The sequence below is a fragment of the Lactuca serriola genome, chromosome 7 (assembly GCF_051521515.1).
Source record: "Lactuca serriola cultivar US96UC23 chromosome 7, Lser_US96UC23_V15, whole genome shotgun sequence".
NCBI lineage: Eukaryota > Viridiplantae > Streptophyta > Magnoliopsida > Asterales > Asteraceae > Lactuca > Lactuca serriola.
In genome coordinates, this window is record NC_136414.1 from 8,310,454 (window position 1) to 8,336,642 (window position 26,189).

The 26,189-nt window shown below is 36.9% G+C and overlaps 1 protein-coding gene across 1 annotated transcript; it reads right to left on the reverse strand.

Annotated features, from left to right (window-relative positions):
• Nucleotides 1–22,214: 22,214 nt before the first annotated feature.
• Nucleotides 22,215–25,259, reverse strand: LOC145062930 (glyoxylate/hydroxypyruvate reductase HPR3-like). Its single transcript, XM_079010521.1, has 3 exons — nucleotides 25,068–25,259; nucleotides 23,789–24,279; nucleotides 22,215–22,904 (listed from the first exon to the last, which is right to left on the reverse strand). The coding sequence occupies exons 1-3, from the start codon at nucleotides 25,093–25,095 to the stop codon at nucleotides 22,374–22,376; spliced, it is 1,050 nt and encodes a 349-aa protein (XP_078866647.1). The 5' UTR covers nucleotides 25,096–25,259; the 3' UTR covers nucleotides 22,215–22,373.
• Nucleotides 25,260–26,189: the final 930 nt, after the last annotated feature.

The following is a 26,189-nucleotide window of genomic DNA, read 5'->3' on the forward strand; positions in this document are numbered from 1 at the left end:
ATCTATTATTACCTATATCTTATCTAACACATAATATTCATAGCATAAATAATAAGCACATAAGCATGTAATTATCCAGATACTTCATATCTATGTGTAAGATGATAGCGACTATGCACTCACTTGTTAAAGTGATAATTCGTAATTCGGACAGCGCTTCGCTTCTAGCAATTGTCTTTTCCGTTGACGTAACCTAGTGTCATTATCACTAAGTTTTAGTCTAATATTTATTGTAACTAATTATTAGTCTATATTCCTCATTAACTCAAAGTCTACTTTCATGATCTATCAAGTAAGGAACAACCACGTAGGATCCTATCATATGTAGGGTTCATTTGGTATACAAAGTATACTATTTGGAAATCCCACTTTAAATACCTCACTAAATCACAGTCTAAACATCATCCTCGTAAGTAGATCAATCAGTATAACGACTTGGAATCACTGATAAATCTTGTTTATAGGTTCATAATAACGATAATGAACTTAAACATAAGTTATACTTAAAGTATGGTAAGCATAACTCACTTACATTGGGGTTTTGCAAGGAGTCGGGCTCTACTCAGGCAGAACTTCTGAGCCTAGAGCTCTTTTTCTCAGGGCCTTCTGGCACTCCGGGACTCGCTACTAACACCTAGGAGGTGTTAGAGAAAAGGTCTTAGGACCTTGGGGGTTTGGGAGAGAATAGTGTTGGAAGGTGTGAGGAAGAGAGTGATTTGCGCTTTCTATTTATAGGTTGTGACTATGCCGAACACCGAGCGTTCCCTAGCTGAACGTTGTGCGTTCGTTGGCCACGTGTCACCATCTGGTGGCAAGGCGTGGGGAAGAAGTCATGGCTCAGATCGCGCCACGTGTCACTCGCTGGTTACTCCAAAAACTAATTATCTTCAAAAATTCGTAACTTTTGCATACGAGCTCCGTCTTTGATGTTCTTTATATCCACACATAGGTATCTACGGGATCTACAACTTTCGTTTAGACTATGTAGGCTAATTTTGAATGTATTTTTAAAGCTAAATTTTAACAGGCATAGACAATTAAAGTCCATTAAAAATTCATAACTTTGTCATTTGACGTCCGTTTTTTTCTGTCTTTATATCGTTGAGCTCCTATTAACGAGATCATCGATTCTCATTTAGGTTGTGTCGGATAAAAATCGATCGATCTAAAATTCGATTTCGAGGTCGTATACTACTATGCAAAATCTTAGAAAATCCATAACTTCCTCAAATGAAATCAAATTTGGACATTCTCTATATGCACGCTCTCGGTTTAACGTATACTACGACTTTCATTTAGATTGCTAAGGCTAAAAAGTATTTTGTCATAAATTTACTTTTTACGATACGTAGAGCCGTGCCAGTTTTGTTGCAAAACGTCGACGGGTCATAACTTCTTCGTTATAAGTCGGATTTCAACATTCTTTATATGTACGGAATCCTTGTGACACATACTATACTTGATAAAGATTATTTATCGTAAATAATCTCCTTTCAAAAAGTCATTTTTAACGCTTATTATCTCCAAAGTGACTAGCCCAAATTTGCAGGGGTTACACCTTTGTCCCCAAATGGTGTTGGCTTGTTGCCGAGGATAGTTGATCAAGTTATCTGTATCTCCAAGACATTGTCATGTCAGTTTCTCCCGTTGATCCATACAAATAGTTGGGCATAGTTGTTCAACTATTTTTTCTTTCGTCAAATTGAGTCAGTGACCCCCTGCTGGACGAGTTGTTGTCACGCTAGTCACACCTTGACGGGCTGTCATAGGGTACATCATTAGTAGATATTGATGGAGGAGGCTCACAATTCAATGTTTTCGACCCATCCGGGTGCGACGAAGATGTATTAGGATCTTATACTTGACTATTGGTGGCCCTGCATGAAGTGGGATGTGGCATGGTATGTGGAGAGGTGTTTGACTTGCCAAAAAGTCAAGTTCGAATACCATAGGCCTCACAGCAAGTTACTGTCATTGGATATTCCCATGTGGAAATGGGAGCAAATTGTTATGGACTTCATTACGAAGTTACCATGGATGACACGTGGAGTGAATTCAATTAGGGTCATCGTGGATCGATTGACCAAGAGTTCACTTTTCATCCATATTCAAGAGAGTATATCGGAAAAGAAGCGAGTCGATATCTACATTCGTGAGGTGGTAACGTGGCATAGGGTTCCAGTTTTGGTGATCCCAGATCAGGATGTTCATTTCACCTCCAGGTTTAGAGGAAATTCCATGAGTTAGTTGTATTTTAGTATAACATATCATCCCCTAACTGATGAGTAGAGCGAGCGGACGATTCAAATACTTGAGGATATGCTTCGGGATTGTGTGTTGGATTTTGGTGGGAGTTGGGATACGTATCTACCCTTGGTCGAGTTCTCCTACAAAAACAGTTATCATGCAAGTATTGACGGACCTCCTTTTGAGATGCTTTATGAGGAAATTTCAGACACTAATTTGTTGGGTTGAGGTCGGACAAGGAGTCACGGGGAGTACCGAGGTGGTACTCACAACTATTGAGCTGATTCAGCAGGTGTGTGAGAGGCTTCATACCACGCAGAGCTATTAGAAGAGCTATATAGACAGACGTCATTCAAATCTTAAGTTTTAGGTCGGGGATATTATGCCCCTGAAGGTGTCTCCTTGGAAGGGCGTTATTCGGTTTAGGAAGCGGGGCAATTTGGGCCCCAGATTCATTGGTCCTTTCAGGATCCTTTCCTGGGTGGGCAAGTGGCATACTGGTAGGATTTGACGGATGAGCTCAGCTAGATCAACAACACGTTCCACGTCTCTCAGCTGTAAAAGTACTTGTTTGATGATTCTGTAGTAGCACCCTTAGACGATATCCGGAATGACGAGCGCCTGAACTATATGAAGAGACTAATGACGATTCTTGACAGGAAGACCAAGGCCTCGTGCAACAAGGTAGTGGAGCTGGTGAACGTGTATTTACAGCACCGAAAGGGATCCGAATAGACATGGGAGCCTGAGGATGAAATGAGGGAGCACTATCTAGAGTTATTTTCAACAGTGGACTTCGAGGATAATGTCTGATTGAAGTGAGGGAGAGTTGTAACGCCTGTTCCTCAGGTACATTTCCTTATGTTTGTAAAGATTAATTATTTTTAGAACTATGGTTCTACGTAGGGTGTAGATGGTCAATTATGCAGGGCGTAATTCATTAAAAGCATGTAGGGGTTTTATACCCTACGCACGGCGTAAGTGCACAGAGTCCAAATCCTAAATTTCAGGGTTTTGAGCCCTATTTAAGGACCCTAACCCCCTTAGGCCCTTATTATTATCACCCTCCACCCTATTTGACACCCAAGTCGAAACCCTAATCCTATTGAGCTAGGTTTGAGCCTCTTGTGTGTTTTGTGGTTCATTTTGAAGAAGGAGAAACCCATCTTTGAAGTTTGGTGAAGCTCAAGGTTGTAGATCCAAAGTCTTCATTTCATTTTCCAGCTCCAAAAGTGTAACAGCTCAAATTTTCAAATAAATTTTTCATTTAAAACAAAGCATCATTATTCGACAAAAGGGTTTATTCCAAGTTTATTTCAAAAGTATAAATAATAAATCTTCAGGATCTTCAACAGCGGCAGTGTGTACGTGTCACGCCGGCGCCTTCCCACGGTCATCACTAGTACCTGAAAAAAAACATAACCACAACTAGTAAGCATAAATGCTTAGTGAGTTCCCCAGTATACGACTTACCCACATACGCCTTCCGGCCCGGACCTTTCAGTCCACATAACATTGCCTTCCGGCCCGTAATATAATCGCCTTCCGGCCCATAACGTATCGCCTTCCGGCCCGTACTAGATTGCCTTCCGGCCCATAGTATTTTGCCTTCCGGCCCATAATAGTATAAAACATAACACATGTAACATAACGCACATAACACATAAGTCATACATCATACCGTTCTTTCTGTCACATAAGGTCTCGCCTTCCGGCCCGTATAAGTATACATCACATATAAGCATACATCACACATAAAGCATCTACCTCTCTAGACATAGCATAGATATAACACATACGACCTTCCGGTCTCACAGTCAAACCCTTCCGGGTGAAGTATAGTGAGAAGACTCACCTCGTAGTATGCAAGCTATAAACCCTTCGAGCTACTCGCACTCGATCCGCTAATCCGCAGGTTCCCTGGAAACGTGTTCCCTGTGTCCCCAAACCTCCAGTACTCGATTCCTTTGATCACCACCTTGCCCCTCCTTGTCTAACAATCTCTTCAAGCTTCCTCTAGCCCTCACAATTGCTCCAGATGCCCACAAACTCCCAATGTATCTTCAATCGGCCAAAAGACGCGACATGACGGCCATAACATCATTATATACGATTCAGAAATGAAACGGCTAGGGTTCAGCTGAACCAGCGTCTACTCGCCGAGTCCCTATTTGGACTCGTCGAGTCCAGTCGCGTATTTGCGACTGCGACCAAGACCACGGCCCTACTCGGCGAGTCATGCACCAACTCGCCGAGTCCCCTCCTAAATGTGCCCCAAAAATAATTTAGAGAAATACCTGAAATTCCGGGCTGTTACAACTCTCCCCCACTAGAACTAGACTTCGCCCTCGAAGTCTCATTCTGCGAATAATTCCGGATGTTGCTCCCGCATTTCTCTTTCCGGCTCCCAAGTCATCTCTGATCCCTTCCGATGTTGCCACTGAACCAACACCAGAGGTATCTCCTTATTCCGTAGAACCTTGATCTTCCGATCCCTGATAGCTACTGGTCTTTCGGCGTAATTCAGGCTCGCATCCATCTGGATGTCTTCTAACGGAACCACTGCTGCCTCATCGGCTATACACTTCCTCAACTGTGATACGTGGAAGGTATTGTGAATCTGACTCAGCTCCGCTGGCAACTCCAACCGATAAGCTACCCGACCTACCCTTGCCATTACCCGGAATGGGCCTATGAACCGGGGCCCCAATTTACCCCTCTTCCTGAACTGGATCACCCCTTTCCAAGGAGAAACCTTTAGGAGAACGAAGTCGCCGACCTGGAATTCGAGCTCGGATCGGCGTCTGTCCGCATAACTCTTTTGTCGGCTCTGGGCGGTCAATAACCTCTGCCTCACTCGCTGAATCTGTCCGGTCGTCTGAAGTACAATCTCTGTACTGCCCATCACTCTCTGTCCCACTTCTCCCCAGCAAATGGGAGTCCGACACCTCCTACCATACAACAACTCAAAAGGTGGCATACCAATGCTCGAATGATGGCTGTTGTTGTAGGAAAACTCAACCAACGGCAGATGCGCATCCCAGCTACCCCCGAAGTCTAACACACACGCTCTAAGCATGTCTTCCAATGTCTGAATCGTCCGCTCGCTCTGACCGTCGGTCTGGGGGTGGTATGCGGTACTAAAATTCAACTTAGTACCCAACTCCTCATGGAATTTCTTCCAGAACCTGGAAGTGAAACGTACAACGCGATCCGAAACAATCGAGGTCGGCACTCCATGCTGAGATACTATCTCTCTCACGTACAACTCTGCCAACTTCTCTGCTGATGAACTTTCACTAATGGCAAGGAAGTGTGCACTCTTTGTTAGCCTATCCACAATCACCCAAATCGCATCGACTCCCCTGGCAGTTTTCGGCAATTTGGTGATGAAATCCATCGTGATCTGATCCCACTTCCACTCAGGGATCTCCAAAGGTTGCAACTTACCGTGCGGTCTCTGGTGCTCGGCCTTAACTTTACGGCAGGTCAAACACCTCTCAACGAACCAGGCAACGTCTCTCTTCATGCAAGGCCACCAGTACTCCTTTTTCAAATCCAGATACATTTTCGTGGCACCGGGATGGATCGAGAATTTCGATCTATGTGCCTCCTCCATCAAAGTAACACGCGTACCGCCCACGAATGGCACCCAGATCCGACCCCGAAATGTCAGAAGTCCCCGCCCATCCGTAACGAACTCTGAAATCAACCCGACGACCCGCTCCTGTTTCTGCATCCCAGACTTCACAACCTCGGCCTGTGCCCCACGAATAATATCTAACACCGGAGTCATCACCGTCAATCTCAAACATACGTCCCGCAATGGAGTACTCTCCGCCCTACGACTCAATGCATCAGCTACCACATTAGCCTTGCCTGGGTGGTATAGGATCTCACAGTCATAATCCTTAACCACGTCTAACCATCTCCTCTGACGCATGTTTAGGTTGGGTTGATCCATCAAATACTTCAAACTCTTATGGTCCGTGTATATGGTACAACGAACCCCGTACAGGTAGTGACGCCAAATTTTGAGGGCGAACACTACTGCCCCCAACTCTAAGTCATGCGTGGGATATCTCGCTTCGTGAGGCTTCAGCTGCCTCGATGCATAGGCTATCACATGGCCCCTCTACATCAACACTGCACCCAGTCCTGAAATCGATGCGTCGCAATATACGACAAAGTCCTCCATCCCTTCCGGAAGGAAGTCTGCTGCTCGGGTCCCCATGAGAATGTAACACCCTTTCGGGTCAATTTGGTAAGTGGCACCGCGATCTTGGAGAAGTCCCTAATGAACCTTCGATAGTACCCCGCCAACCCAAGGAAACTCCTGATCTCCGAAGGTGACTTCGGTGCCTCCCAACTCATCACCGCTTCCACCTTGGCCGGATCGACCAATATCCCTGCCTGATTTACAACGTGCCCCAGAAATTGAACTTCCCGTAACCAGAAGTCGCATTTGGAGAATTTCTCATATAGCTTCTCCGACCTCAGTACCTCAAGGACCTCCCTCAAATGTCCCTCATGCTGCTCCCTAGACCGCGAATACACCAGAATGTCGTCGATGAACACAATCACAGACCGATCCAGCATCGGCCTGCATACCCTGTTCATGAGATCCATGAACACTGCTGGGGCATTGGTGAGCCCAAAAGGCATCACCACGAACTCGTAATGCCCATACCGCGTCCTAAAGGCTGTCTTCTGGACGTCCTCATCCCGCACTCTCACCTGATGGTACCCTGATCTCAAATCAATCTTGGAAAACCAAGATGCCCCTTGCAACTGATCAAATAGATCATCGATCCTCGGTAACGGATAGCGGTTCTTAACTGTCACCTTGTTCAGCTCCCGGTAATCGATACACATCCGGTGTGAACCATCCTTCTTCTTAACGAACAGAATCGGTGCTCCCCACGGCGAGCTACTCGGCCGAATAAACCCCTTCCCCAACAACTCTTGAAGTTGCGAGGACAATTCTTGCATCTCTGGAGGTGCAAGACGATAAGGCACCTTCGCAATAGGCGCAGCCCCTGGAACTAGATCGATACCAAACTCCACTTGTCTCGCAGGAGGTATTCCCGGCAAATCCTCGGGAAAAACATCTGGAAACTCGCGCACCACTGGAACCTCCTTCAATGTCTTCGGTCTCTCGGAACTCTCCCGCGTATCCATCACATACGCCACAAAGCCGTTACATCCCCGCTGTAGGCATTGCCTCGCCCTAGCGGCCGAACAAAAAGCTGATCTCGAACGGGTACCCTCGCCGTACACCGTAAGAACTCCCCCACTAGGGTCTCGTATAGTCACCAACTGACGCTCGCAGTCGATGACAGCGCTGAATCGGCTCAACCAGTCCATGCCTACGATGACACAGACATCACCCATCGCAATAGGAATTAGGTCAATCGGAAACGCGACCCCGAAGATCTCTAGCACACATCCCCGAAGAACCTCCGTAGCACAAATCACCCTCTCAGCCGCAATGGAAACGCTCAAAGGCCGACTTAACGGCTCACGACTAATGCCGATGTGCTGACTAAAAGCTAACGATACAAACGATCTACTCGCACCCGAATCAAATAATACTAGAGCAGGCATAGAGTTCACAAGGAAAGTACCTACACATACATTAACATAAGCATAACATTTCGATCTTTAATTAAATACGTGAAGGATAACATACCTGCCACAACATCGGGCGCAGCGCGGACCTCCTCCGCAGTCAGCTGAAAGGCTCTTCCGCGAGCCCTCGGGGCCTCGACCTTCGCCGGTCGGGTCTCAGTAGTCCGGGTAGTAGGTGTAGCTCCCTGACGAAGTTGCGGACACTCGGCCTTCCGATGGTCTGTCTGGTTGCAGTGAAAGCAAACCATAAACCCCTTAGGGCAATCCCTGGCAATATGTCCCTCTTTGCCACACTTGTAGTAACCACCAGCTCGACACGCCCCCTCGTGACTCTTGCCGCACTTCGCGCAAGTGCGACCCTTCGAACCTCCCATCCTCGAATCAGCGAACTTAGTCCGCTTGGCTGCCGGCTGAGACTGGGCCGGTCGTCGATCCACCTGCCGAGACTCAGCCTCCTCCCTCGCTTGAGTCTCCAACTCGATCTCGCGCTTCCTGGCGTTCGCCTGAAGCTCAGTGAAAGTACGATAGGTGGAGTTTGACACAAACTCCCTGATCTCCCTCTTCAAAACACCCAAATAGCGGCTCATCCGCGACTGCTCCGTAGATACCAGCTCGGGGCAGAACATTGCCCTCTCATGAAACTTCCGTGTGATCACTGCCACGGAATCAGTACCCTGCTTAAGGGTCAAGAACTCCTGAATCAATCGCTCCCTCTCTACCGGGGGAACGTACTCATCCCTGAACATCTCCGTAAACCTCTCCCATGTCACCGCCGTAATCTCTGCCTAAGTGAAGTTCGCCGTCACGAACTTCCACCAATCCTTCGCTCCCAGACGGAGCTGGTTCAAGGCGAACCGTACCCTCAAGTGCTCCGGGCATGAGCAAGTATAGAAGCACCCCTCGATGTCGGCGATCCACCTCATAGCTGCAATCGGATCCTGCGTCCCATCAAATTCAGGGGGTTTCGTGTTGCTGAATTCCCTGAATAGTAATGAATCACCCCCTTGCGGCCTGGCAGCAGCCACCGCTGCGGTAGCGGCAGTAACTACAGCTTCAGTAAGTACGGCGTACCGCTCCTCAAACTCCTCCATCAACGTGGTCTTAATAGACCCAAACATCTCCGGGATCTCAGCCCGGACCGCCGCAGCTACCTCTTCCTGAATAATCTGACGAATCTCCTCGTCACTCGCACCGCTCGAACTCGCCCCATTGCGTGTGATAACCATGATGTCTCTGAAATACAACATAAAATCATCAGAGACTCCACCAAGTACAATTGTACTCGATACGCGCCCTACCCAGTCTCCGATTTCCAGGGATTCTTATTTGAGTCTTCCACTGATCCGGTGCCTTCGATAGTACGGGCCCAATACTACCGACCACACCGTATCAGTATTCGTCCCAAATCTTCCTCCCCAAATCCCGAATAATGAGTACTCTACCTCTAGTATGCACTATCTACTTGCACGCTACCAAATATCTCATATAAGCAATCTCCCTAGACTAAGGCATCACAAAACAGGCAATTCTAGTCCTATCATGTATACCTAGTCTTCTAGCATGCATAACAATTCATAATTCAGTGCATAACATAACATTGTAAGGTATTCTGGGGATCTTTACCGTTCGGACGCTGGCTGCACGTACACACTGTTCCATCCTTGTTTTACCGCTTTATCATTTATAAAATGTTGTGTCCTTATTATTTAAAAAGATTTTTCCTCAAATCCCCGGTCTGAGTTCAGTTGCACCCAAAAGTACACCCGAATCCCTCAAACCAAGGCTCTGATACCAATTGTAACAGCTCAAATTTTCAAATAAATTTTTCATTTAAAACAAAGCATCATTATTCGACAAAAGGGTTTATTCCAAGTTTATTTCAAAAGTATAAATAATAAATCTTCAGGATCTTCAACAGCGGCAGTGTGTACGTGTCACGCCGGCGCCTTCCCACGGTCATCACTAGTACCTGAAAAAAAACATAACCACAACTAGTAAGCATAAATGCTTAGTGAGTTCCCCAGTATACGACTTACCCACATACGCCTTCCGGCCCGGACCTTTCAGTCCACATAACATTGCCTTCCGGCCCGTAATATAATCGCCTTCCGGCCCATAACGTATCGCCTTCCGGCCCGTACTAGATTGCCTTCCGGCCCATAGTATTTTGCCTTCCGGCCCATAATAGTATAAAACATAACACATGTAACATAACGCACATAACACATAAGTCATACATCATACCGTTCTTTCTGTCACATAAGGTCTCGCCTTCCGGCCCGTATAAGTATACATCACATATAAGCATACATCACACATAAAGCATCTACCTCTCTAGACATAGCATAGATATAACACATACGACCTTCCGGTCTCACAGTCAAACCCTTCCGGGTGAAGTATAGTGAGAAGACTCACCTCGTAGTATGCAAGCTATAAACCCTTCGAGCTACTCGCACTCGATCCGCTAATCCGCAGGTTCCCTGGAAACGTGTTCCCTGTGTCCCCAAACCTCCAGTACTCGATTCCTTTGATCACCACCTTGCCCCTCCTTGTCTAACAATCTCTTCAAGCTTCCTCTAGCCCTCACAATTGCTCCAGATGCCCACAAACTCCCAATGTATCTTCAATCGGCCAAAAGACGCGACATGACGGCCATAACATCATTATATACGATTCAGAAATGAAACGGCTAGGGTTCAGCTGAACCAGCGTCTACTCGCCGAGTCCCTATTTGGACTCGTCGAGTCCAGTCGCGTATTTGCGACTGCGACCAAGACCACGGCCCTACTCGGCGAGTCATGCACCAACTCGCCGAGTCCCCTCCTAAATGTGCCCCAAAAATAATTTAGAGAAATACCTGAAATTCCGGGCTGTTACAAAAAGGTATAAAGTTTGCACCTTGATGGTTCATTTAGTCAAATCTAGTTAGCTTCTAAGTTTCCATGATTATTGTCCCATGATTTTGGTTCTTGTGAGCATGAGCTACTCTATACCATATGGTTATTTCTTGATGTTTTGAGGTTGTTATGTCATAAAAGTAGGATCTTGGTTGTTATCTTTCACCCATCCAAGAGTTTTTGGTCATTATAGGATGTTATGGGGCTAAGGTTTGACCTTGAGCTTCATTTAGCTATGCAAACGCATAAAGTCGGAGAATTTATCACTTAAGACATTTATTAGGACCAGATTTGAGCAATAAATGGTTGGTCTTTATGGGTTAAGGGCTAGAAATGGAAATTTCTTAACAACATGGTATGTAGGGCGTAAATTGGGCTACACCCAGCGTATCTGGATGATTCCCCGATCCTTACATGTGAGGCTCTACGCAACGTGTAGAGCATAGTGTACACAAGGCGTAGCACCAGAAAGTGTAATTGGTTAAAATTGGACTTTTGGTCGAGATAAGCGGGGTCTAGCCTTGGAAGGGTAAAATGGTCTTTTACCCTAGAAAGAGAGAATGTAATTAGGACCCTTGATTATGGTTTACCACCTTAATTGTTAATTAGGGTTTGGTTTTGGATACGTTAGTAGGGGGATTTTGTCACTGACAACTCATGTATGAGATCTATTTGTTTATCAATGAATGTGAGCCTCCTCACTGTACTCGTGGGTCAATGGCACCAATGCCTACCCATTAGATTATGTTTGTAGGATGCTAGATGTCATTGTGACTCTTGCATGTGTATGTATGTTTTATATGGGTTGGGCCTGATTATGTATGTTTTATATGGACTGGGCCAGAATGATATAGGTTGGGCCCGAATGATATGGATTGGGCCCGAAGTATGTATGTTGGGTATTTTGGTGGAACTCACTAAGCTTTGTGCTTATGGTTTGTGTTTAAATTGTTTTCAGGTACTTTTGGTTCAAAATGAAAGAGCTTGACATGATCGCATTACACACCCCGAAGTTTATTTTTTAATTACCTTTTTATTTGTTGTTGTTGTTTGAGGATACATTATCATACTCTAATTATCATTTTATTGGAAACAAATGAATGTTGGTTTTTGGATTGCTCTAAAAATAAAATAAAAAATCAATGAATTTTTAGGACGCTACACTCTACTAATTAGTGAAAATATCATTAAGAATCTTTTATATATAAATAAGATTTACATATGTCAAATAAACTACATTGTTTTCCCTCAAAGATCCCTTTTTGGAAGTTGGAATATGTGAATGTTATTTATATAATAAAGATACCAATGTCTTAGATAAGTTTGATTCAAAACAGGTTTAAGTCAAAAGTACTTGCATATAGAACTTGTTATTTATAAAACATTGATGTTTACTTTATAATTCTTATTAAGAGATCTAGTCTCATAAAAACAATTTTAAACATTTCCGAATATGAAGGTGATCGCTATGAAAAACGATTTAAGTAAATGGTCAATCATTAATTAATTAACTGATACATATATTTAGACAAGCTAAATTAAAACATACATTGTTCCAAAATAAACTTTATTTTACAATACAAATACATTATGTTACTAGCATAATTAATAAACTAAACTCCGAGAGTGTAGTTCCTAACTTGATTGTGCTTAGTTGGTTACTCTTCTGTAAATATTTGCAATCCATTTACAAATATCATGTTAACATTAAGTACTAAGTACTTAAGTGTATATGCAAAGTATGAGTTCTATCTAGTAGATATCTAAAGTACTATTCTCTTCCATACTTACTTTCTAGATAAGAGGAGCATCTCCTTTATTAATGTCCAGTTTCTCCACAAAAGAAACAAGATCCATTGATATTGGCTGTATTGGATTTCTTTGGCTTAAAGGTGTTCAGTCCATAAAACATGGGCTTCTTCGATCACACAAACTGACTCTTTTAGCCTTGTACTATTCCAATGTTTTAACTAGTTTAAAACAAAATATCACTATTTCTAGTTTGATGTTAGAAGCATCTGTAGCATCACAATGATTCCTTTACTATGTATCATGTTCATGTCTATTGCTCAGAGTAAGTTGTTTATGACTAGGACCTTTAAGTGTATACAATTTCACATCTCTCACAAGATTGTATCTCAAGACCTGAACTTATTCATTAAAGTTGTATCTATTGAATGTTATTGTTTTTATTAATTCTTAAAAGAAAACGACAATTCATGGTTATGAGAATGGATTATTGACCTACAAAATTTTAACAAATCTATGCCTTGGAACTCTTTTACTTAGGTAACCTTTATCACAAAAGATTTCCGATTAAATAATCCAATTTCAAAAACTTGTGTAGTTGACATATAACTTGGTTATAGAAATTGCGAATACACCCCGACCATCAAAAGATAACACTAAGCAGTTAGATGATCTTTATCCCACTAGTGTATACAAGAGATTTGCGAGTGGGTCTTTTTATGTTTTATAATTGTAGTTTAAAAAAAATATGATATCATGGTTATTACATGCATATAATAAGCCAATGTACCAATTTTCAAAAGGAAATCACTTTTAAAAATTCTATATAAAAAACTAGTTTTTATATAATTTCACATGATTCAATTTTAAATTTAATAACCACTATTAAGTTTGAGTTTAAGTGCATTTGAACTTTTTATATTTTTAATAAAACTTCATTTATTACTTATATATTTGAAGTTTGTATAAGTTACAAAAATCACCATTTTTAAAAATTATAATTGAGTATTTCAAAATTTGTTATTATTAACGTTTTTATAAAACCATATTTTATTTTAAATCAATAACTTGTAACATCTTATGTCCACACTATAAATTTTGAAAACCAAACTCCATATGATGTTTATTTTGTCAAAAATTATTTTAGCATACGAAAAACTAATTTATCAACCACATAATAAGTTCATAAAAAATAAACAACACAAGCATACATAAAACATATGTACATAAACATAACCACCTAATGATATTTTTGCGAGCCAACACAAAAGATGACAAGTCATTTCCTAAAGGGACATTTAAATGAACCAAAAATCTTATAGTAATGTTGTAGAAGTTTCAACTTCTGAAAACACTATTGCTTGCAAAATGTTGAAAAAACTTCTTGAATGTAATAAGTCAGCAACATGCAACACTTTTAGAAATTGTTGCAGAAATTGTCGTAAAAGGTCCAACAGCCCTTAAGCAAACAACCAACAGTAACAACTTTAGTGACAATTTACAGAAACTGTCGCTAATTTCCTTGCACACTACATATTGTGAAAATTCACATTTTTGTCTTCAAAAAATGGCTCCATCTTTATTTATTGTTATATCTTTGTACAAATAAATTATTTCTAAAAACTAATGTATTACATACAAAAATAAACCAAGAAAACTAATCTATTTAATTTATTACATACCATATGAATAAATAAATTATTACAACTACTTTTCAACAAAAACAACAAACACAACAACACAAAGGAAATGTCTTTGGCTAGTTTATATATATCATACATATCAACATACTCATAAAACAACCTATTTTTTTCTAAGCTAACTTTAAATTACAAAATATGCATGAAACTTTTTTCACATAAAATAACAATTATAAAGTTGTCATAAAATATATATGTATGAACTCATTTTCTTACAAAAACAAGTTATCCATATTTTACAAAAACTAAGATTTCCAAAAATCATAAAATATAACAAAACTTGCAAGGATGACTTTGATACAAATTGTTAGGTTTTATTCAAAAAATAGTTTTAAAAACAAGATTTTAGCAACGAAAGCCTTTAATATTTTTGAACAATTATAAATTAGTTATAACCAACCGTGAATCTTCTTACAAAGTTTGAAAAGAAAAACAAACACCAAAGAAGAAGAAGAAGAACATAACAACCTTTCTAGTCTTTGAATTCTCAAAATGAGGCTTCGAAGTTGATGAAGAATATGGAAACCTTTGAGACACCAACAAGAAGCCAACTTTATTTAAGATGCTAGTCTTGTAAAACTCTTAAGACTCTTAAGCTTGAAGTTCATATCAAAATATGAACTTCAAGATAGCAAATGCAAGTAAGTGTAGCATCTTACAGTTTGTGTATGATAAAAAGGAAGAGGATTGCAAGCCTCATAAAATCCAACTTTACACAAAGGGTCTTCACTTTTTAGTCAAACCATGCACCTAAGACATAATGTTCCCCATGCTTTCTTACTTTTGATTAAACTAATCAAAACACCACAACCTGTCTCTTAAGAGAAAACCATCTTTTTGACTAGTAAGAATTAATAAAAATATAAAGTTTGTAAATTTTATAAACTCTTTTATAAAATATAAACCTTAACATTTTGGTAAAAGACAAAAGAGTCTTTCTAGTCTAAAATGTTACAAACGACTTCATAAATCATACAATATGATATTTATATGTTACTTGCTAATGAAAAAATTATTATTTCAAAGAAATAAATAATTTTCAAGTAATTATAAGAGTCTGGAATATTTATTAAAAACAATTTCTAATAAATAGTCAATTGTATCAAGTTGTTCTTAGTGTGACTCATTAGTATCAAATGTTAATTAACAATATCATTTTAATATTTTAATATGACTATTAAGCATACTAGATCTTTCAGAGTTCATTATACATCAATGGTTGAGTTAATCCTTGACTATAAGCGTGATGAAGTCCTAATATTCAGGTTCTAGTAGTCGTTATGGATTACAAGATGCATGACATTTTGAAGGCCCCTGCGGTTGATTATCTTATGTATGATATTTGAATTCATAACCCTCCTCTACAACTTTTTGAAACTAAAATTGTATTTTTGCTAAAAACATTATGAGTTTTTGGGATTGAATTCCGCAAATAATTATTTCTTCTTTAAAAAGTATTTTAAAAATGATTTTAATATATAAAATCAAAAGATGAGTGTTTCATTTTTTTAGTCCCAAAATCATTTTCTGAATGGAATTATATACACTTTTGTATTATTTTTTCCATAATTTTTGGGTTTTGTTTTTGGTTTTGTATTCAGCCCATATCTCTTTCGGGACTCGTTTAAGATTATTTTTGTTATTTAAGTGTTCATGATGTAATGTAATCTGGATGACCATTCATCAGTTTTATGAACTTTCATTTTCCTTGCAAAATTATATGTGTTTGAAACCAGATTTTGAAGCTCAATTCCATGGTATTTATTGAATCAATGTTGCACAGAAGATATTATCCTGAGTATTCTGTAAGAATCAACAACTTCAATCTTTTGTTTTTTTTAACACTGCATCAACGGGCCTACGATATTAGTACTAATGGGTTGTAACTAGCCCTCGATTTTTTAGAACAACAACCACACACACTATAAGCTACACATAAGTTACTCTAAATTCCACATATATCGTAGACGAGACTTAAACGCCCAAATAAATGGATGAAAGACATTTCAACATACTGCTAGGCCAAATATATGTTGGTGATATTTATATTGAGAAACACTTTGAACTACATGGGTAGAGAGCATGTTAATTGGATAAATCTAGTAATTTTTTCTTATGTTATCAAATTATAATAGCATAGACTGTTTGTTTTTGGCATTTAAACACACAAATATGGACAAGAAAACGATTTTTGCAAGGCCTTACGTATTTTTTTAAACTGATAATATTTATAATGTTTTTTTACCATTCTACTAATTGTTTGTTTTTTTTTTTTTCCTTGAAAAGTGTTTTGGCCGTTTGGCATGTAAGTTTTGGTATTTTTTAAGTCACTTTAATATTTCCGCATATTATTATTGTCCATGTGTAACTTTCATTGTTTTTTATTGTAGCATGCTAACACGAGTCTTTGTGGATAAGTAAATGCTTTGGGAGTTGGTGTATATTTGTATTGTATTAGATCGTCTATTAGAACCTCATGAAGCACTATTTAAGATCACATATCTTAGATTTTGGCTTGATGTCGCCATCGCCAGGGGACATGTTATTTATCCATGTGTTAATGCTACACGAGGTCCTTTTGGATGAGGTTTTAATCATCGTGTAGCGATTGAGACTTTATATAGGAGGGTAATCCTTGTTGTTCAGACAACTCAAGTTTTGCCTTGTCCCCAGATTCCAATTTATGTGTCTTCCAAACTTTAAGACATCATTTGTTATCACTTTGTTGTTATTTTGGGCATGTGTGTTCCTGAACATATTAGATGCCTTCTTGCAATTAGAATATTTGTATAACATTGCTTTTAAAGAGTTTTAACATTACATATCCGACGAGGACGAGAATCCACTAAGGGCTTGTATCCTTTTCTTCAATAAGTTTTAAACACTTTTCATCGACATCAGAAAACAACTTTTCCAAAAACAATAATAATAATAATTCCTATAAGCTGCCTCACAACAAGCCTTTATATATCTATAAAGTACACGAGACCATTCTGAGTTTGTATTTTGTTCTTCTTCAATTTCTTTCATAGTTCTAAAAATATAATTGAGTATTATAGGTAGAAGTTATTCGTCTTTGTAATGTGAAGGAAATGGGAGATGAGAATTTTTCATCTTCGCAAATATAATCATAAGTTTTGTATGTAGAGGGCTAGTTGGATCAACTACTTGACATCTCCATATTATAACAAATGAATAAGTTTATTCTCCTATTGACAAGTGGCACAATAATAAAAATCAGTATTAATATTATATGTCACATATCATACCACGTGTCAACCTATTAATTTTCCATTTTAAATTTTAAATTTTAATCTTCCCATTCTAATTACATTAAATTAATAATTGATTCTTTATTTCAAATTTTAAATTTCACACTCTAATTACATTAAATTAATATCATTAGAATAAAAAATAAAATAAAACTAATATATATTATAAGGTGATATAATTTTATATATTTATTTAAATCAACGATTATAATTTTATATAACTAAAACAGTATCTCTTAATTAATAATTTATTTGAAACAATTGATTAATAATTTTAAGTTTTTTATTATGAATGTTTAATTAATTTTACACCTGTGGTTCTCACGTGTTATAAACTAGTTTTGTTAATAAAAAAAAAGTGGCAAGAAAGTATATTGAATTGGTGTGATTTATGATATACAATATTATATAATGGTCCATGTTTACCAAAAAATACGACTTTAACCCCTACTAATTGTTTTTGACAAACATTCTCTTATGGTTTCTAAAACTTAATCTTAAGCCACATTCAATAATTACTTTCTCCTTTTGTAATTTCTTTTAGAATTTTTTTATTCAACATTTAATTTAAAAAAAAAAAAAAAAAAAAAAAAAAAAAAAAAAAAAACCTCAATAAACACCCCACCCCCATTTTGAATCGATTTCTTAGACCACATAGTATGGGCCATAACGAGAACAGGAGATGCTAACCTGGATGCCCATAATGCGGTCTTAATGGGGGGAACACCGCCCCCTAACTCGTTGCATCTCGTCGTGGCAAGTCTCGTGGGCGTTGCGACAAATTGAAACGACATGATTTTATACCGTTGGCTTTAATGACCGTTGATGTTGCATCTTGTTGCTCATTTCCCCACTTGGTGTTATAACATCATTTGCTTATGTGGCATGTGAGGTGGCACAACTTGGTGTTGCACCTTGTTGCCCACACCCAATGTTCTTAAAAGAAACATCAACAAATGCAGAAATCTGTAGTTTTTTTTAAGCATTTGTCCAGCAAAGCATGATCAAAGCCTATTAGTCCTCCACAATCTGCATATGAGGAGAACCCAGGTCAATGTCTTCAGGATTTTGTGTTGATTCGATGTCCTACGGTGAACAGATCCATATAAGATGACGGTGATGGCGGTGACATGAAGAGAAGGTCTTTACTCTGACTACTCTAATGGTGGCTAACATCGAATTAAAAAGGTAAAGGGGGAGAATTTCAAGGTAGGTCCAACACACAAATTTCCATTTTCATTGAAGACATGCCCACCAAATCTCCCTGAGTTAATTGCAGCATCTATCTACAAAAGGTTAAAGAACAAACTCTGTTAGTGGGAGACGGTGAATAGTCTTCCTACATTGAGGTAAGAAATTCGAACACACCAAAACATTGCTCTGTAATTGAATATCATAACTAGAAAAATCAAGAAATTCTTCATCAAAAATTAAGTTTTATTACCAAACAAGTTGAAAGATGAGGAGATGGAGACAGTGGATAGTCGTCGTGACAGTAGTGACAAATCCCCACCGGCGATCTGGATTAGTACGTTGGAAAATCACATGTTTGGGTATCCTTGAGAGGAAAGGAAGGCGAGGATGGGGGATTGAGGGTGGCTACCGTAGAGGGAGAGAAACAACGAGGCCTTATCAACAAGGACTAGGTTTAGTCGTGGGTGGGTGTTTGAAGCTGACGGTTGGAGTGACTAAGAACCTCCAACCGGAAAATACAGATAAAGGGACTAGGTAGGGTTTTATTGGGGGTGAGGTGGGATGGGGAGAGGGATTTTTTATTATTAAATAAATAAAAAACGATGAATGAGAAAAAAAAAACAAATTAGAATTTGTGAGAATCTATTAAAATAACAATAGTTCTGTGAGATTGAAAGTATTCACATTACTAAACAACATATTCTCTTAGTAATTTTCATAAAATAGCATTATCCACATGTCCACGCAATAGTGTGTATATATATATATATATATATATATATATATATATATATATATATATATATATATATATATATTAGAAAGACTAAAAACGTCATTTTATGTGGATTACGACGAACAATGAAAGTTTTAAAAACCATAAGAACAATGTTCATTAAAAAAATGAGCAAAGATTGAAGTTATGATATGAATTAACCTTTCTGCTACCAACAACAATGACCAGAATAATTCAGTAAACCCCAATTTCAAACCTTTCAACAACATTCTCAACAATTTCAACCCGAGTCTTCTCAACCTCAACAATTTCATGTGAAACATTTACAACCATCTCAAGTCTCATTATATCAATGCCAAACTATAAACCTCGAGAACGATGACGAACGGGTCCAAGAAACACAACAACCAATTCGAAGAATGCAAATAAAGGAAAAGTGTGTGTGTGTGTGTATATATATATATATATATATATATATATATATATATATATATATATATATATATAAAGAACTAGGCAATGGACTGAAGACGAGGAGGAAGCTTTAACGAAAGCTTGGATTTTCGTATCGTAAGTCGGTGACACCAGGAACGCGCAATTAAGTCAAAGTTTTTGGAATCGTGTTCTAGACCACTTTCATGTGCTATTAGGAAGGGAAACAGAGCATAAATACGATTCGGTCAATGCAAAATGGCGTGAAGTACGAGCGGCTTGCACAAAATTTAACAGTATATTTGATAATTTAAAAAATATGCACAAAAGTGGTAGCAACAATTTCAATTTTTTATCTACCGCATGCCACCAATACAAAATTATCAATAATGATAAACCATTGAGCAACCAAAAAGTGTGAGAAGTTTGTCATAACGATCCAAAATGGATCCTTTATCCGGAGACAACGCATTCATGATCTACCACTAGATCCAACAAAAGGCCAAGAACTTCTGAGGCCAAAGTGGGTTTTGGCCTCGACCTCAATGATGAGTTCGACGGCACCGAGGGGGAGGGTCCACTAGAAGTCTAACTTCGTCGACGACCAGGAAGGAACAAATCGAGAAAGGCAGGGTCAAGCGGAAAAGCGGTTTGCGAAAACATACTTGCGGAAAAAATAGACAAGACTCTAACTTTTCTAGAAGAAAATTTGAATCAACGGAAGAAACTCGTCGCCAAAAAATAGCAATTACCGATCTTCAAATTCTAAACACAAAACCGCAACCGAATCTCTACCCGGAAAATCTATCTGCATTTTTAAAAATTCAACAAGTCCGTAAAAAATATAGAAATTAGATTCTAGTGTTTTAATATTTAAGTTTTATTATACACGTTTTTTTAGTAATTTAGGTTTGATTTTCTATGTTTTTTTAACTTTTTTTAGTAAGTTAGGTTTTAAATTTAATTTACTTTTTAATTAATTAAAATATTTATTTATGTTTTTTATTTAATTTAATGTCAAAAAATCAAAATAAAAAAGATAAATATTATGAAACAGTAATTATTTCCAAAGACTATTTGTTTGATGGTGAGTCTGTAGTTGAGTTGAGTTAACAACACGTTTTGAATGGATTGAATATAACCACTCCCTGTAGCCTAAACAAAGCCGTTATTATTTTTTTTTTTTTTGAAAATGTCATTTCACATGTCAACATCTATTTCACATTATCTACAAATTCAATAGCAATTATTTAAATTGACTAAATTTTGCCCTGTTTTTTATAACATAACTTAATATTTATGTTAGATTTGTCTTTCCAATTTAATAAGAGGATTAACCATCAGCCATACATCCAAAACATTCCTCACCAAAAAGAAAAACTAATGAACATTGTCACCAGAAAAACCATACTATATATTTTCTAAGCTTACCTATTAACCAATGATCCATTTTAAATCAAACGTTATTAAAATTTAATGTTATATATATATATATATATATATATATATATATATATATATATATATATATATATATATATATATATATAGTCAGGTTATTTTGTTTTTTACATTTATTGTGTGTTAGAATGCACCAATAGAAATTTAGGAAATTAAATAATTATTTAATTAAATAATTATAGATATTAAATGATTTCCAATATTATATGTATATTAAATGATATCCATAATTATAATTATCTTTTTATGAAAACTAATTAAATCCGTCGTTAATGCCAACAATAACATTTTTTCAGAATGAATTTGCATCTAGGTTTTATATATGAGTCCGTACTTTGTTTCAAGACTCAATCACTTAAAATACAATAAAGTTGTATGGAATATGAAGAACGAGAGTGTATTCTAGAATACACTCTCATTCTGCTGCAATACACTCTCATTCTTCTACATATGAATTTATTCTGAAAGAATATTATTGTTGACATTACTGACGAATTTAATTAGTTTCCATAAAAATAAGTTATAAGTATGGATAGCATTTAATATACATATAATTAATACTAAATTTCTATTGGTGCATTCTAGCACACAAAAGATGTGAAAAACATTTGAACCTACCTCTATATATATATATATATATATATATATATATATATATATATATATATATATATATATATATATATATATAAAGTGGGGTACATATATGATAAATTATAGAAAACCCAATATATTTTGGATAATTTCACAATTTACCATTTATATTTTATTTTTTCCAAACAAATCATAAAAGTTATTCAAAATTAACAATTTCACATGATATGATAAATTAACGGTGAAACATGACATAACGTGTATTTAAGAAAATATTTGAAGCTCTCGTACTATGATATGAAATAACCAAACTACAAAGTTCTTTTTGCCCTCAAATATATATAGTTCAAATCAAAATATACCACTATTAATGATAAATTTGGAAGGAATTATTTCACATTTACATCACAAATTATTTTATATAGAAAAAGTGTATCTGAATCCTCATCCAATTCAGTCATCCCTCCCTACTACACACTTCAAACCTCAAAGGTTTATTCGCGAAAAAAGCATCCAAATTCCGAACCACAACCTCAAAAAGACCCATGAAAGATTCCTCAGTCATCACCGCGTGATGTGGTGTCATCACAACGTTATCCAATTTCAATAACTCATGAGGAACATCCGGTTCATTTTCAAAAACATCCAAACCGGCCCCACCAATTTCCCCTTTCACTAAACACTCCACCAATTCTTTCTCATTAACAATTGCCCCTCGGGCTACGTTCACTATAACTCCTTGTTTTCCTAAATTCAACATGATGTTTTTGTCAATCATGTGGTGTGTTTGGTCGTTTAATGCACAACAAATGACGAGGATTTCACAGTTTGTTGAAAGTTGTAGAACATCGGGGAAAAAAGGGAATGTGAGATCGGGTTTTTTGGTTCTAGAAGTGTATGAGATAATGCAACCCAAGGCTTTAAGCCTCTTTGTGACCTCTAAACCAATATTTCCCATTCCAACAACCCCTACTCGCTTACCACCCAACTGAATTTATATATATATTAGTAGACCAAATTAGCAACGTACTTTCCAATATTATTTTGATCGCTAAATCTAAGAAATAGCAATGTACTTTCATTTATTTGTATAATATAGCATCCGACTATCGAACTTTTCTACTACAACATTGTACTTTTGAAATTTCTTTTTATCAAGGCATTGTAAATGAACTATAGTAACAAATCCTAATATTATTTTGAAGGGCTAAATATAAAAAAAAAAAAAAAAAAAACAAAACATAGTTTCATTTATTTGTGTATTGTTGCATCCTATTTTTATTTCTTTTTATTACAACACTGTACTTTCAATATTTTTCTTGTTAAGGCATTGTATTTTGAAAGTTCTACCCAATTATAACATTGTCTTTATAATTTTTTCCTTACTAGAATATTATACATTGAAAAATCTCCAATTTGAATGACTTCGCTATAATTAGGTAGTTTTGTCAAAGTACAATGCAACCCTATTTCAAGGAGAGATAACCATGTGAACGAGAGGATAATCTCTTTTTGAGAGCTAAATCCAAGAGAATTATCAATGCACTTTCAATTATTTTTGTTTTAATGCTATTGTTTTCTATTACAACATTGTACTTCAACTTTTTTTTTCTCATCAAGGCATTTCACTTTAGAAATCTAACCAAATTATATAACATTGTAATCATATTTTATTTTTCTCATTAGGAACATTATACATTGAAAATTCTCCTATTGCAATGACATTGCTATAACTAGGTAGATTTTTCAAGGTACGATGCTATGATAGAAATAAATGAAAGCAGACGTATCAACAAAAGTACATTGCTATTTCTTGCATAAAACCTATTTTGGAGAGAGAGAGAGAGAGAGAGAGAGAGAGAGAGAGAGAACCTTGTGAGCAAGAGGATAATCTTTTTTTTGGTGCCATAATCCAGCCTTAACAAAGCTGTTAGCAGCACTTACTCTTCTTAACACATCAATCAACAAACCCACAGCCATATCAGCAACATCCTCTGAGAAAACTGAGCCAGCATTAGCAACTTTGACTCCAAGCCGTTTGCACTCATGGAGATCAATATGGTCAACACCAACACTGCTGGTTGCAATAAAACGAAGCTCAGGCAGCTTCTGTAAAATGTCAGTGGTAATGGGGCATGAAACAGAACAGAACATAGCTTGTACAGAACCTGCATGGGTAGAAAGGAATTGGTGGAGTGGAATAGCGGATTCCCATGGTTTTAGAGAATGGAATTTATCTGAGAATTGTCTCTCATAAACTTTGAAAACAGAAGGTGGCCCAAGAACCAAGACATTTGGAAGGTCATCTGCTGTCTTTTCTTTTTGTGAAGAATCTTGTTTTTCCATGTTTATAGCACTTAGATCTGCACAAATTGGAATTTATAAAGATTAGAAGAATCAACAATGTAAACAATTCAGACTTTCCTGAAATCAAGCATGGAAATTTAGGCATTCAAATCCATTGAAGAAGCAAAAGATCCATGATTAGATTCAAATGTTTGAGCATAAAAGAAAATGTATTTCTTATCCTTTGTTGTTAAGATAAGTAGCAACCTATTGATCCTGATTTCCTAACATATTAACAATCCTCTAGCGTAATCGCCTAACCTCTGATTCCTGTTAACATATGGATGTGTTTGAATGATCGTTATGAAAGCTACATTATCAGCTATGGTAAATCGTGCAGTGTAAGATTGTATTTAGATGTCTTTTTACTGCAGCTCTTCGATAGTGTTGTGATGTTTAGAAAATCCTGATTAAATTAGAAATCAAATGGATGATTATTTGACTCTACATAGATTATCCTCATAATAAACAATATATGGACGATAATCATGAATCAAAACTGATACAATTCTGAAATTAATTGCTCGGCCATACGAATTACACAAGTATTAACCTATAATCATAATGATAACAAGAATACACAGAAACAGAAGAACAGTGTCAAATATCTCGATCAAATCTAGGGTTTCAACTCCCAACTTTTCGGGTTCGTTTTATCCACACCTAGTTACGAGTAATAGTAATACAGAATCGTCAATTATTTTCACGTAACACTGTCCTAAGCTTGGACATTAGAATTTCAAAACAAGTAACCAAAAACGTACACGAATTTCGAAGCAATAGCAAATTAAGGTTAAAGAATTACTTCGAGAAGGATAGTTGGTGGAGAACATGAAGCAGAAAGGAATGTCGCGGGAGGAGTCTCTAAATACGACGGTGACCGGTTGTGGCTGGCGGTGGAACTAACTGTCAAGCTCGAGCAAAGGGATGGTTATTGGTCAGTACCGCTGTCATGATTTTCGCTCTACTTTTTCAGGTTCACTCAATAGAATTTTTTAATTTCTCTATTTTATTATTATTTGAAATAAACTAAATGCTTTAATTTTTAATCTTTCCATTTGTAACCGTTTTAAATCAACGGGATTTAGGTCATTTCAATACAATCTATTCTCTTTTTCTCTAAATTAAGAAAAGATTAAGAAAAGAATAGTTCTTTTGTGTTATTGTATTAAACCTTTTAATTAATGCGTTGTCATTTGTCAATTTATTAGTCATTCATTTTACATTTATTAGACATCCTCATTAATGTGATGTTATTTGTCAATCGTATTAAACTTTTTAATTAATGCGTTGTCACTTGTCAATTTATTAGTCATTCATTTTAAATTTATTAGACATCCTCATTAATGTGATGTTATTTGTCAATGTATTTATTCTCTACTAGTTTATAACCCGTGGGAACCACGGTTATAAAATTAATTAAACTTTGTAAGTAAAAATTCAAAACTATTAATTAATTATTTTAAATAACTTATTAATTAAGATATACTTTTTTAGTTATATATAAAAAAAGGACCGTTGATTCAAATAAATATATAAAATTATATCATCTTATAGTTTGTATAAATTTTATTTTATTTTTTATTCAAATGTTATTATTTAATATAATTAAAATGAGAAATTTAAATTTTGAATTTTGAAATTTAAAAAGAGAATCAATAGATTGACAAGTGACATAATATTAATTATAAAGCTTAAAATGGTGACACATGGCAAGAGAACTACTCTTTTAATAGTATAGAGACTAGGAGTGAGACCCATGTATTACATTGGTTTATTTTTAAAAAATTAAATATGAAATTTTAACAATTTGAAAAGTTTGAATTTATATAAAAAAATGAGAAAAATTTTGAATTATTAAAATTAATGAGGCTTTAATGTATTGAATATATATTACATATATAAATCATTTCTAATTAATACCTTA